Source organism: Heloderma suspectum, chromosome 6 (assembly GCF_057233095.1).
Source record: "Heloderma suspectum isolate Gila_16-S chromosome 6, 16-S_ref, whole genome shotgun sequence".
Lineage (NCBI taxonomy): Eukaryota > Metazoa > Chordata > Lepidosauria > Squamata > Helodermatidae > Heloderma > Heloderma suspectum.
In genome coordinates, this window is record NC_139463.1 from 103,852,638 (window position 1) to 103,866,961 (window position 14,324).

Sequence of the window (14,324 nt, forward strand, 5' to 3'; positions counted from 1 at the left end):
CACCTTTTCATGACACACAGGCCCAGTTTGGATAAACTTTGAGGGTACAGGCGATCACCCCTGCCCTCCCTTCCCCCCCCCATGTGCCCGCCCAGCCTCAGGGAGTACAAGATGTCACATGTGAACATAATTCCACAAAGGGGGTTGGAATGTCTAATATCCAACACATGTAGGCCCATACTGAGCTGTTGTTTCTGGAATGTTGCAGACATTAACGAATGTGGTTTGGACCTATGTGCAGGACCTGCCCTAACGCAAACTGTCCGTTACTTTATTATTATTGAATTTTCACTGCCAAGTCAGAGGAGAGATGTTTGTGGTATGTTGTGCCTCAGGTGCACATCTGCCTTGGGTTCTGTGCACCTCAACTGCTCTGCCTCAGGCATCAAAATGTCTTGGGCCAGCTGTGCCAAAGTCACATATAAGTCCTATGCAAACATTACGGATGCTTGCAGACAGACAGCTCCTAGTGCTACTAGTCAAAAGACCTCGTACAGCTATTCTGTCTTTCCCTCTTTAACAGATTTTCTGTTTTTTAAAAAAAAAGATGGCAGAAGTGATAGGAAAATACAGGAGGGCTACAAATGGAAGATGTTGTGTGGACCTCCAACACAATTCTGTGAATGAGGCAGGCCGATAGCACAATAAAAGCCTTGTCCGGAAGCCCCCAATATTCACATGTGGGGCGAGACTGGCAGCTCTGTGAGTGGGGTGGGCATGAACAGCTCCTCTGTGTGTATCTTCTGGGTTTGTCTGAACCTGGCCAGAGGGTTGAAGGTTGGAACAAGAGTGCCCATCAGCTCTATTCAGCATTTGTGTTTAGCCAACACTTGCTCAGATTGTCCAGTCAATAAAGTTGACTTGGTGGGACAGATCATCTGTTGTGTGTGTTTTGGGAAAGTGTGTGTGTGTTCTCTCAGGGGGACGCTGTCCCCCTCCTCCTAATCCATCCACATGACTATATGAAATAAATAAATAAACTATATTAGGGGTTGCAGATCCTTGAAGTTTACACTGTCATCACCTCTGTTTACAAGCTCTGCTTGAGTGTCCTCATCCCTTTCAGCGAGAAGGTGATGATGCCTCTATACCTCCAGCTGAGGCCAGTTTTCTAGGAGGTGGCCTGGGGTGATCCCTTTAAAAGGAGTTGTCCTCCACCAAGGAGACACTGTCCTGGATCCTCACTCTGATTTAGCAGCCCCTCAGGGTACATTGTGAGCAGGGTTGAAAGGTTGAATGTTCACCTCTCAGATTGGTTTAGCTCAAGGGCACACTATCTTTTCAGCCTCAAGGGCTATATGTGATGATGGCTCAGGGGTCGAGGGCTGCACATGCATGCACTCACACACATGCATACACATCTTTGGGAAAGAGAGTGGAGAACCTTCTCTCCACCCTCCCTGCCAGCAATCCTGAGAGATCACCCCTTTCCTCACTAGTAGAAGCAGCAAGGAAAGAGTGGTTGTATCAGGATCGCTGGGGGAGGGGGTGGAGAGAAAGCTACCCTTTGGCATGGTACAATCGGGGAAATTGGTAGCAGCCAGGGCACCCATGGGGGTTGCAGTGAAGGCCCTGATGGCCACATACAGCTCTCAGGAAATTGGTTGTATAGCCCTAGTTTAACTGTTTAGATGTAAAGATGCTGAGATTGCAATTTTGTGCACACCTATTTGGGAGTAAGGCCCACTGAGTAAGGCCCCCATTTCAGAAGGATGGCCATGTTAGTCCGTTGCAGCAAAAATCACAAAGTCTTGTGGCACCTTATATAGCCTAATGCTGTGGGGCTTCCGAGTTAACATGCATAGGATTGCACTATCCTATGCATGTTTAGACAAAAAAAAGTCCTACAACTCCCAGCATTCCCTGTAGGACTTTTTTTTTTCTGTCTAAACATGCGTAGGATTGTGCCCTTAGATAATATACTCCTCGGGCCGGAGGCCTATTTTTTTTAATCGTTGTTGTTGTCATTGTCGTTGTTGTTGCTGTTGCTGCTGAAGTTATTCTATAAATCATTATGAATACAAATGATGCAATCATTATGTATACAGATGATGCAATCCTCGTCAGCATAATTTAAAACTAAAACCTAAAGAGCAAAATCTACAGTGCTCCTAGGCAAGCATTAAAATACATGCTTTGCTTGAGGCTCACAACGATCGTTCCAAAGCTGCACCTGTCCTTTTGCGTCTTTCTTCTTAACAAAACAGGAAATACTGCTTGCAAAATGCTATATACGTGCACAATGAAGTCCAGCCTGGCCTATCGGCGAAACTACAACTCCCGTCGCGCACTTCTCTGACACTCGTTCCGATACTCCGGTAGGCAGCGGCGCCAACAGGAGCCGTAGAACGACCTTTAGTTCCCATCGTGCCGTGCTCCATTTTCCACGCCAGCCATTTGGTGGCGCATGGCTCCAGGGGAGTTGAAGTCCTTTTTCTTGACGTTTCCTGTAATTAATGGACAATGGGCGGAAGAAGGACTACAGCTACCGTCATGCATCACGCTCCCCCCCAGCCGAGGAGGGAGACTTGCGCTATATCTCGGGAGTTGTAGTCTTCCCTCCCTTTGTCTTGATGGGGAAAGAACTACAATTCCCACAGAGCCCCGGGGCCCGGTTGCTTTGATGTCTTAACCCCCTCCCCCTTTCCCTTGGGTAGGGGCTTCTCCCCAAGATGGCGGCTCCTGCTTTAAGGGGTACGGGGGGTGGGGTTACTACCCCCACTGCCTCCCTGGGGTATTGTCTGGCCCAGCTGCAGAAGGGGACCGAGCCGGAGCTGGGCAAGGCCCTGTTGGCCCTCAGGACCCAACACATCAAGGAGGCGGGGGGCATTGCTCGTTTCAGGACCCGTGGGGGGCTGGCGCCCCTCCTGGGGGTCCTGGCCGGCGCCCCGCGGCCGCGGCGCACCTTGGACCTCGCCCTCAGCATCCTGGGTAACTGCTGCACCGAGGGGGGCAGCCGCACCCAGGTGCGCGAGCTTGGGGGCATCCCGCCCCTCGGTGAGTGGACCCCCATTATGGGGGCAGCATATCTTTTGGAAGGGCTGGGGAAGAGGGTTCAAGAGGGGCGCCCCTCAGCGTGTAGGGAGTGCCGAAAGGGGGCACTCTGTGGGGGCCAGACCTGGGGTTCGGGGTTACCCCCCCCCCATGTGAGGCACCCGGCGTCGATTGTATTGGATATCCTGGAGGGGGTTTCTTGATGCGTCAGTGTTTTGGGATGGAGTCATGGACAAGGGGGCCTCCAGCGTTTTTAAGGAAAGCCCTGTGCCTGTTAAGCTGAGGTGAATTTCCTAGAGCCCCTCTGCTGGTGTGTGGGAGCGCGGTGTAGGACAGCTGCATGCTGCTTTCAGCCCTGGGGCTTCCCTGTTCCCTGTACTTTGGGGTGTCTTGTGTAGTAGAGGGCACCCTCCCTCCCGGCTGCCCACTCAAGCAGGATGATGTAGCCTGTGGGTTAAATAGGATGATGTTCCTTTAAGCTGTGTTATATGCTGAAGGGCATTGAAGGTTGTCAGGTGGAAATGTCAGACTTTGCCCCCTTGGAGTTGGAGTGTAGCCGTATGTAAATGGCATGTCTGACCGTGTTGAGCAGCTTTCCCCAACCTGGCACCCTCTAGATGTGTTGGGCTACAACACTCAGCATCTCCCAAGCTGGGGGATGCTGGGAGTTGTAGTCCAACACATCTGGAGGGTACCAGGTTGGTGAAGGCTGGCATTGGAGTACTAACATGGCTTTCAGGGGCAGGTAACACAAGGGTGGGGAGTGTGTGGCCCTCCAGAAGTTGTTGCACTCCAAGGCAATGGCCATGTTGGCCAGGGGATGCTGGGAGTTGTAGTCCAGCACAGCTGGAGGGCACCAGCTTGGGGAAGGCTGATCTTGAAGATTGTGAGTTGTGTCTCCCATTAAACCTTGCATGTTGGTTTGGGACATCCCTGCATTTGTGAAGTTCTGAACAACTGAAGTTGGACTTGTGAGCATTTGAATGGGGTGTGCACTGAAATGCCTGCCTAGGCCTTTAAGGGATGCAGCGTAAGGATATGCTCAGGCTTGTAATTTGCTTTCTGCGCTTGGCACGCCATCTGTCTGTTAATGTGCGAGTCCCACAGCCTCCATCTTTTATGCTGGGTCCTGGGGAAAGGTGCAGGATACTCAGAGCCAACACAACCATGCTGGAGTTCTCTTAATTTACTTTTCTTCTCCTTGGCTCCACTTTGATGCTAGGCTTTGGGGCTATTTTAAATACACCTGCATTTAGAGGAGCAAATACGTGAAAGATAGCAGTGGCTGGCTTTTTCTTGCTAGGGGAAGTTGGTGGCAATCTTGAGGGCTTGCGGTTATCTTGATGCATTCCCTAGCATAGGGGTAGGCAACCTTTTGGGGCCTGGAGGCACATTTGACATTTTGAAAAAAGGGTCCCAGGCACCACCACAAATTGTCGTGGGGGCTAAAATGTTGGGAGCACTCTTGATCTGGATTCCTGCTTTTCAGGATTTTCACTCTTCTTGATTCCCATTTTTCTTACCTCCAGCTGCTCTGCTGGATTCTTATATTTCTTGCTACCACCACTCTCAGTCATTTTTTGCCAGGGGAATATTGTCTCCATCTCTAAAGTCAATGGAGTAATTTTGCTCCATTAACTTTAGTAGAGGTGGGGAAAAGGGGCCCCTGTCAAATAACCACTTGGGGGGAGCCCCTGTTGCCTCAAGGGTCCTTGGTAGGGGCGGTAAGTCCCCCCCCAGCTGTTTTTCGACAGGGCACCCTTTTCCCCTTCTCTATCTCTATTAAAGCCAATGGAGTGATATAGCTCCATTAACTTTAATAAAGTTAGGGGAAGGCGTGCTGATCGGAGACAAAGGGGCAGTGGAGGTTAGTAGAGTGCAGTGCAAGGGTCCTCGTGGGCACACTGGGATAGGGGGGACTTGGCATTGCCAGCCCCAGCCCTAGTAGTAGAAAGACCTCTTGCGTGCATGTAACTGAGAAGTAATATGTGCACTGGCTGTCAGCATGATGCAAGAGACCTACAGCCTTTTCACAAACATGTAGCATTATGTAGTGTATACTAGGCACTGTAGGGCAGGGTGGCCACAAGGTAAATCAAGATCTACTGGTAGACCTCTGGGTGATTTGCAGTAGGTCAGCAAGGATTTCTGACTCCCAATTGTTTAACAATAGCAATGACAAAATGACTCTCTCCCATTTATATTGCTGAAATGAAGAAGCCAGGAGCGGATTTCTGTGTGGAAGATCTGTGAGCTCCAATCTGTTTTGGTATTCAAAACAAATTTCTGAGTCCAGAATTCTATAATCCTATAAATCCTTCTTTTGCTCCGGTCAGTGGATCTTGGGATTAAACGAAGTGGATCCGCCAGGCTTGAAGTCTGCCCATTCCTGCTGTAGTGCAGAGTGTAGAAGTGTGATGCTTCTTGGTTGGAAGGTTTGCAGTCTACATTAGACGGGCTGGATTGCAGAGGGGAAATCGGTTGGCAAGTGCCGCCCTCTTTAACCAGCAGTTCCCACCCCAGCTCTAGCTGTGATTTAACAAAGAGTGATAGAAAGACAGCAAAGGGTGCAATCCTATGCATGTTTAGACAGAGAAAAGTCCTACAGTCCTAGTCTGGCTGGGGAATGCTGGGAGCTGTAGGACTTTTCTCTGTCTAAACATGCATAGGATTGCACCCTAAACCTGTTAGTCTTTAAGGTGCCACTGGAGTCCCTTTGGTTTTTTTTTACTGTAACAGATGAACAGTTACTCCTCTGGAAGCTGTTTGTGGTTTTACAGTTGGATTATTCTCTCTCTCTCCCTGCCCCCCATCCTGGCATTCCGTGTGTTTGTAGTTACTATCCTGAAATCACTCGCTGCGGAAAGCATCCAGAATCGGACAGCACGGGCTCTTGGCAACTTGGCTGTAGACTCGGAGAGCTGCCAGGCCATCCATGAAGCAGGTTGAATGTGGGATACTGTGCTGGGTCGGGATGGAGGGTTGGATTTGTTGTGGGGGTGTGGGATTTGGGGTCTGTACCAGTGATGTGAGTTTTCCAGAAAATGTTGAATTGGAAACTTTCCCAGAAAATTTTCTGGAAATGTTTCCAATGCAAATTAGGTTAATTTGCATAGGAAAAAAATCAGTTTGCATCAGAAAATGTTCTGATGCCCTAGAGAAGGGTTGGGCAACTTGTGGCCCTCCAGAAGTTTTGGCCTACAACTCCCATCATCCCTTACCATTGGCTATGCTGGCTAGGCTGATGGGAGCGGTAGGGCAAAAAAAAAAGGAAGGGCTCAAGTTGCCCACCCCTGCCCTAGAGAGATCTGATTTAGCATATTTATTTTACTTGTATTCAGTAAACTAATCTAAAAAATAGTACCCCATGTTAATTTTTGTCCCAATACACCACAAGTATTTGACCTGAAATATTTGAGGCGGGAAATTTAAAGAAAATTTAATATCATTTAAATGTTATATTATATAGAAGTTTTTACTGGAATACTTATAAAAATGTAAATACAACAGCATATACTCTATTGTTTAAATTTGGGGTGGGGGAACAAAGGTACTGGAAACAAATTAATTTTAGCAACCCAAAGAACTACACATGATATACTGACAACCACCCATCTATTTCTATAGAGTTCAGCTCTCTTCCACTGAAGTTGTTGGGGCACCTTCAATTTTGGTGTCACTATTTATTAGTTAGTAATAAATAACTAATATTTATTAGTTAATAAATAACTAATAAATATTAGTTTAATAATATTTATTATTATCACTCTGAGACAGATATGTATCTATTCTTTCCCATACTTGCCAAGGATAACCACCTGAAAAACATTAATTACAACTTTGAAACTGCCATGCTTGCCTAATATTGTATTTGTAATTGGCATACATTCATTTTTATTAACGAACTTGTGAAATGGAACATTCCCTCAGAAAAATAAACCACTGGACAATTTTCCACCTCACCTCACTGGTCTGTAGTGTAAATACAAAGGACTGATATAATATTGCTATGCTAATGTCTGGAGGAATGGCAACACTTTTCACCCTCCTTCCATTAAAGGGGGAGTCATGCTATTTTCCTCTTCCACAAAGCGGTGCTCCGCTTTTCTACAAATTGGACTCACATGAGTTTAAATATTACTGAGACCCTGTCTATGCCTAATGACTGGTAGCTTGCTGGTGAGAGCGAGTGTAATGTGATGGCTAAGAACCTGAGCTAAGAAATCCCAGGTTCAAAACTTATCATGGTTTTGGCCTGACTAGGTGGCCTTAGGCAAGCTTCTGTTTTCCCCAGTCTTGGCTCCCTCTCTGCAATACAGGAATAATGCTGACCTATCTTATCAGGCTGTTGCAGAGTTTACCAAGATAATGTCTGTGAAGTGCTTTGAACCCTTGAAATATATTATATAAATGTGAAGAATTTTTAATAAATAATAATGTTTGGTCTAAAACAGGGATAGGCAACTTATAGCCCTCCTCACCTTTTGGTCTACAACTCCCATCACCATTGGTTATGGCTGTCAGCTAGGGCTGATGGGAGTTGTAGGCCAAAACATCTGGAGGGCTGCACGTTATTCTAATTCTGTTCTTCCCCGCAATTGTCCTGGGGCAAAGAGATAACATTGAATTGTTCGACATGATTGGGGTGCGCATTCCAAATAACTCTGTATGGGATTCAAGTGCAGACTTCCATGTAATCCTTGATAACTGGGCGGGGGTTGGGTGGAATGGAGGAGCTGGGTACTATACATCTGTTGCTCCCAGTGACCCTGTTGCAGCAGCTGTCAGGAGTAGCAGGAAAAGGTAGAGAGGTTATGGGTGGAGGAGAAGGTATAACACCTTGGTAGGCTGATCGAGAGGCTTGGAAGTTTGCCAGCTGGCAGTAAAGAAATGAGAATATGTGAGATCCTGTAACAGGGCTGACGGTCTTTCTCCTTGATTCCATCCCACCCACCCCTGCCCATATCTCCATTGCAGGAGCGGTGCCCCCACTGATCCAGGTCCTCACCACCTCCCAGGACAGCGAGTGTTTGCAGAGTGTGATCAGGGCAGTGCGGTACCTGGCTGACACTCCTGCTCATCGCCTTGTGTTGGCCCAGCAGGGGGCAGTCCGCCCCATTGCTGAGCGTTTGGCTTCCTCCCTGGATGATGTCGCCCTGGTTGCGGCAGCCGCGCGTGCCCTCCTGGAGCTGACCAAGGGCTGCAGCCGTGACTGTGCTGAGCAGCTCAGCCTGGGGGGTGGGGTGGCCTCCCTCGTGGCCTTGGCCAGCCATGACAAGCGGGCGGTGCGGGAGTCTGCCCTCGCAGCCCTGGCTAACCTCTGCCTGCAGGGCATGCTGAGGCCAACGGTAGGCAACGCCGGAGGGGTGGAAGTGCTAGTGCGGGAGATCCGGCGACGGCGAGGTGCTGGGGTGCCTCTCTATCCTTTGGTGAAAGCTCTGTGCCTGTTGTGCCGGGAAGCAGTCAATCGGAGCCGGGTGCGGGAGGCTGGGGGTTTAGAGCTGCTGCTGTCCCTGCTGCGGGACCGATGCCAAAGTTCCTCCCATGCCTGTGTGGTATTGGCCTTCGTGGCCTTCTTCTATGATGAGGAGGCCCTGGAGGTGCTGCAGGCTGGAGGGCTGGTGCCCTTGCTGGTTGGGAGGCTGGCAGCGCAGGGGCAGTGGAGAGGCCAGGAGCAAGAGGAGGAAGAGGAGGAGGAACGCGAGGACGAGAGAGATGCGGCTTCTTTTGACTTCCCTGCAGAGGGGCGTCGTGGGGAGCAGGCCACGCCTGGGGAAGAGTCTTCCAGCTTTCAGCGTCTCAGGTAAATGATGCCTTGAGCTGGGGGCCACCTTGGCTTAGGGATTGTTTATAACATCAGAAAGTTTTCAGAAGGCTGTTGATGTTAAATGTTGGGTCGAACATTTAATGAAGTCTGTAGGTACCCTACAATCAGGAAATACAAATTCTGTATCAGTAAAACAAAAAAACACCCACAACCTAACCCTCAGCTCTGCATTTGGAATGTCTTGTGCAAATTAAACATTTTACATAGCTTATTCTGGTTTTTGGAATTGTTTGGCTGTTTAGCAAGGCCCTGGGAAACTGAAAGAGGCAAAGCTACCAAGCTTAGGGGCAGGTAGGCTGTAGGTGTTGGGGGAGAGAGGAGCTCAGCAGGAATGTTGCCTTCCACCAACCATTGTCAGCTCCGTGGAATCACTTCTTGGTTTTCTCCACTCTCCTCGGTACTCACAGGGGTTAGAAATTAAGCAGTTAGATTCTCTTCTAGTGGGAGCTGAGTTTCCTTGGGTTCTGTGCCACATTTACCAGGATTGTGCTGCTATAGAGGGCAGGTGTCGGTGACACCAGGCTCTCCCTGTGTTTTGACTCCAGGCCTAGTTATGCCGTCTTTTGGGCATGTGGGACTAGGAGGAGGACCCTGTGGCATTTACTTTGGGGTCGTCAGCCACGCACCACCACGCACAGGGCTAGCCTTCTGGCATGTTCAGACACCTGCTTGTAACGTTTGCAGCTGGGTGCCTAAAGTGGCTTTATGCATGTGGCAGCAGATGCCTGAAACTGGCTTGCCACAGGCTGGGAGCCGAGATATGCACTCTTCAATATTTCTTCCCCATGTGATTAGCCTCAGCCTTTGTTCCTGCAATTCGTCTTCCTCTCCCCCCCACCCCCCCCGTCTCCCTTCTGTCACTTATATATTTCATGGCTTGTTTCTCTGTGTCTTGCCTTCTTTCCACCCAATGCAGATCCTGGCTTCTCTCTGAAGGCTTTATTGCCAGTCCAGGGGACCTTTCCCCGCAGTGGTCTCCCGATGCCACCCTTTCTGAATTGGATAACCAAGGATGCGTCAGTCCCAATCAAGAACTACAAGATGATTCCATGGGGCCCTGCCATGCTGGGTCTGGAGTCAAAACCCAATTTAGGACTGAATCCCCTGATTTCTTAAACTCTCCATTATTGGATTTGCCTCTTGTGGGGCAACCAAGTGCTTCTGAGGGAGCAAACCCAGCAGAGGGGGATGGAACGCACCCAGACCAGAGCCTGTGCCCAATGGCATTACCTATGTTGGATGAACCTGGAAGTCTCCATTCAGAACCTGTCCTAGAGATGCCAGATTCAGACGGAATCAAGGAGGAAGAAACGGTTGGGACCAATAAGCAGCAGGAGGAGCTTGTGAGGACGTCACAAGAGGTAAATTTAGGGGAGGGACTTCCTGGCCAGAATGTGTTAAAGTTGCCAGGTTTGTCACCTTCAGGGGTAGCGCAAAATTCAATGATGATAAATTCAACAAAAGTAGACGTAAAGGCGGAACAGTCAACCTGGATTGCATTGGTAACAGACCAGAATGAACCTGGGCCCAGTAACTTGCACTTGGTTCCAACAATGTTGATTCCAAGCAAGAGTGACCAAAACCAGGTGGCACCAAGGCCTGTTGCCAAATCACCAATCACAGAGGAGGCGTGTTTGGTCCCCCAAAAGCTGAGCATTCAGAACCTCCCAGGTTCTCCTGAGGAATACAGGACACCTACCTCTTGCTGGAAACGTCGTGCCAAGTTTCGGTCAACATCTGAGCAAACGACACCCCCTCAAGTATTGCGGCCTGTTGGCGAAACCTCGTCCCCGTTGCTTTCCTTAGCTCTGCCTCTCTCCTTCTCACCACATGGGGGTGACAGAGAGCTATATGCCCCGGAGGCCCCAGCCCTGATGCTCCTTTCTCGGTTTTCTCAAGCTGAAGATCCCAGCCGCAGCTTGGTGACACCAGTCACACTGCAGGGACTTCTGCGCTATGTCACTGGGAGCCCTGCCCCCTCATCTCGCTGCCTTCGGTTGCTGCATCGCCTCACCTGCAACCCGTCCTGTCTGGAGGCCTCTGTGCGATCCTATGGGCCCTCGCTCATCCGTACTTGGTTAATACTAGGCGTGTCGCCTGAGCAGGCTGCTACTGCTGTCACTGCTGAACATGAAGAGGAGGAGCCAGCAGCCCTGGATGCTGGACAGCAGGACACCAGAAGATCCAAGGAACTTGGTTTGTGTTTTCCCTGTCATTCCTGCGGTGTGGGATATTGGGGTTCAAGCCTGTGCCGAATATCTTTCTGAGCTGTTCCTTGGGCTGCCAAATTTGTAGCCAAAATCTGGCAGTGTGGCAGCAAAAAAGCAGCAATTTTGCTTGAAAATGAGGCAGCGGCTTGTTTTTAAGCAAAATCACTGCTTTTTTTTACCCCCATAGCAAATGTGACGGCAACAGGGAGCTGGACCAGCCACATAAAAGACCATAGGGGCCCCGCATGTGGCCCATGGGCCACGTGTTGCCCATCCCTGGTGCAAAGAAACATTGAAGGGCCTCTTTTGAGGGTGTACAGAGCACTGCCTCCCCACCACCAAAAAATCGTGGTCTCCATGTAGCTAGCGTTAGTTGGGATGATGGCTTTAGGTCAGAGAGAGCCTCTTGTTTCTCACATGTCTAGCATAATAGGTCTCTTAAGACAGTTCTGAAATAGAGCTGAAAGTAAAATGTGGAAAGCAGAGCTCTTGTGAAAGGCTGACAGGATGCTGTGGTGTGAGGTCCCAATTTTGGGTTGCCTCCCCTTGGCGTTGATGGAAACCCCACCTCAAATGGGGGTCCTGTATCCTAAATGTGGTTTCTGACATGTTGCTCTTTCCGCCTACCCCAGGAGAGACACTGCTGATGAACCTTTGTGTCCAAGCTGAGTCCCGCTTTGGCGAGGGCGTTCTCCATCACATGCTGCTGTCGGGCTCTGAATCGGACCAGGTTGCCTGCGCGCTTGCCATTCCCCTTATCTGCAGGTGGGTCTGGCATTTCCCTGTGGTCGTGAGGGACATTCAGACTGGACTGAGGAGGGGAAATGGCTTCCTTGTCTGTGGCTGCTGCCTCCTCGGGGGGCTGACAAAATGGCCACAGCTGTTTTGAATGAGATACGGCCACTGGGCTGGGGCAAAGTTACCTCACAGCCTTATTCATCCACAGACTCAGACCTTTGGGGTGGAGCCAACGAAACATCACTCCCCACATAAACCAAGGTGCTGCAAAGATCTGCTAGACTGAGAGGGGTTGTTGAAATACAAAGTCTCTGTGGTGACACTGAACAGAAATTATGTGTTAATGCTGAGAGTGTAGAATTTTACAATTTTGAGAGATTTAGAGAGTTGGGTACATGTGGTCAGCAGAATGTTGCCCTGAATTTTTGGATCACATTTTTTCAGGGGATGGGAGAGGAGAGGTGGGCTCTAACTACAAGTCAGGGGTGTGATGCTCTTCCTTTGCTGTTTCTGCTGCAGGAAGGATTCCCTTTGCCGGAAACTCCTGCTGGACCAGTCTGGCCTGCGTGTCCTGGTGCGTGCCCTGGTGCGGGACCCAGATCCCCAGTTTATCTTCTATGCCTCAGATTCGCTCTCTCTCCTTCTGGGCTCCCAAGTTCAGAGTCCTGCCTGGGTCTCTTCTCCTGCCTTGAAGCGGCCCCGCCTGGACTCCTCGCCTCTCTGCTCTTATTCCCGTCTTGTGGAAGAAGGCAGGGCTGACTTGCACTTTCAGCTCGATTCTGGCGCCACAGTGCCTGCCTCGCGACAGGCAGTCAGCGAAGCCTCGGAGGTCTTCTGTGCCATGTTGAGCGGAGGCTTTGCAGAGGCATGCCATACCACAGTGACACTTCGTGATGTGTCGCCTGATCCCTTCCTGGCTCTTACACACTTCCTTCATGGCTGCCGTGGCAAGCCCTGCCCTGTGTTGGGCGTGCCGTTCCCCCTCGCTCTAGCAGAAGACATTTTCAAGGTCGCCGGACAGTATCTCCTCCCTGAGCTCCAGTCCCTGGTTGATGATGCTGTAAGCCGGGACTTCCTGTGCCCTGGGACTATTGGCGAGGCGTATGGCTTGGCTGAACAGCAGAACCGGCCCCTCCTGCGTCAGCGATGTGCTGCTTACACCCTCCAGGGGGCAGCGAAACCCACCTGCCGAGCTGCTCTGTTGGCTGAGCTGCTCCGATCAGTTGGCAATCCCAGTGGCTTGGTTGAGGAGGTGCTCCGGGTGGTGATGGAGTCCCCGTGGGGCTCTGGTTCGGAGGGCCAGCTGGGCTGATGGATTGTCTCCTTGTCTCCTCCTGCTCCAGTCTCTCACCCGCAACAGAAGTGTTGATGTTGTAGCGGAACACCCCGGTGTGGTGTCGGCGGAAGTGTTAGGGGAATAAATGGGACGATGCTCAAAGAAGGGTAGTCTGGGTCAGTGGATGGTCCTATGGTGAGCGGAGGTGCAACCTCCAGAGTGCATAAGCCCCCCTTGGCTTATAAACCCCTTGGTTATAAATTGGGTTATGTGTATAAGGTTAGAGAGGACTGCATAGGGTTAGAAAAGAAGGGGGGAGATGTGATGTCAGAAATGTGGGGTTCCCCTGCCAGCTCAAAGAAGGGGAGCGGGAGAAGTTAAATGAAGGGCAGAAGAGTAAGATTATGAAATGTGGCTTCAAGTTTGGTTAAAGGCAGCAAAACCCTATTTTGGAGGGAGATTCCATCCTATCAAGGACAACCCAGAAGCCAGCCCTACTGTTGGGCTTGGTTGAAATTGAAAGTATATATGTGTGTGTGTATGTGTGTGTGTGTCTTTCTCTCTGGTAGTGAGCATGCCAGGGAGGGTCCCCATTTTAAAAACAGTATGGTGGAATTCCCCTTCTGATGGCAACCACTCCAGGAAATGGACCCCTGACTTAAGATATAGATTTGGAGGGATGCTTTCTCCCCTGTGTGAGGGGTGGCTTTCAGGAGGAGACATTAAAACGGGAGTCAATGTTATAACGGAAGGAAGCCGGGTCATTGCTCCCCCCCCCGCCAAAAGACTGAAGGCCCACCTGATGCCACCAAGCAGCAGAAGGAAGCTCTGAGCTGCTGAGCTGCTCCCCTCCTTCCCAGAGAGGTGGATGCATCAAGAGGTGGAACCTGTATGGGGTGCTGTTTTTGAAGATGAGATGCTTGAATTCGGAGCCTGGGTTAGGGGGTGGGCATGGCCCCGTTGTGCAGTTGGAACCATATTGCAGATACGCTATTGTACATAGAGAAATTCAGACAACAAAGAGGCGCTCGAAATCTCTCTGTGTCTTTGCCTTATTTCTGTGAGTGGACAAATGAGAGACTGGGCAGCTTCTCCCCACCCACGATGAAAATGAACATAAATGCATTATCCTTGCCAAATTGGTTGTGACACAGTTTGGAGGCTGCATTCTGTAAATCAACTGATTGATTTGCAGAGCCACAACAAGGGTATTTCTCTCCCTTCCAGCCCTCTTTTACCTATGGGCTGGTTGGGGGCTTTCAGTGTAAAGGATAAAAGG

The 14,324-nt window shown here is 50.1% G+C and overlaps 1 protein-coding gene across 2 annotated transcripts; it reads left to right on the forward strand.

Moving 5' to 3' along the window:
- Positions 1 to 2,519: 2,519 nt before the first annotated feature.
- Positions 2,520 to 14,083, forward strand: ARMC5 (armadillo repeat containing 5). Of its 2 annotated transcripts, XM_084805890.1 has the most exons (7): positions 2,526 to 2,997; positions 5,831 to 5,938; positions 7,972 to 8,797; positions 9,738 to 11,017; positions 11,664 to 11,796; positions 11,978 to 12,030; positions 12,289 to 14,083. In XM_084805890.1, exons 1-7 carry the CDS (start codon positions 2,673 to 2,675, stop codon positions 12,459 to 12,461), a joined length of 2,898 nt encoding a protein of 965 aa, XP_084662016.1. In that variant the 5' UTR covers positions 2,526 to 2,672; the 3' UTR covers positions 12,462 to 14,083. The 2 variants fall into 2 exon arrangements, with proteins under 2 accessions (XP_084662015.1, XP_084662016.1); XM_084805889.1 differs by lacking the exon at positions 11,978 to 12,030 and having other exon boundaries at positions 2,520 to 2,997.
- The last annotated feature ends 241 nt before the right edge of the window (positions 14,084 to 14,324 follow it).

Bases quoted from the DNA above. Each gene is read 5' to 3' on its own strand.
- ARMC5 (XM_084805889.1), top strand. From the start codon at position 2,673: ATGGCGGCTCCTGCTTTAAGGGGTACGGGGGGTGGGGTTACTACCCCC. The intron at 2,998-5,830 runs GTGAGTGGACCC...GTGTGTTTGTAG, and splicing joins TGGGGGCATCCCGCCCCTCG to TTACTATCCTGAAATCACTC. The intron at 5,939-7,971 runs GTTGAATGTGGG...TCTCCATTGCAG, and splicing joins CCAGGCCATCCATGAAGCAG to GAGCGGTGCCCCCACTGATC.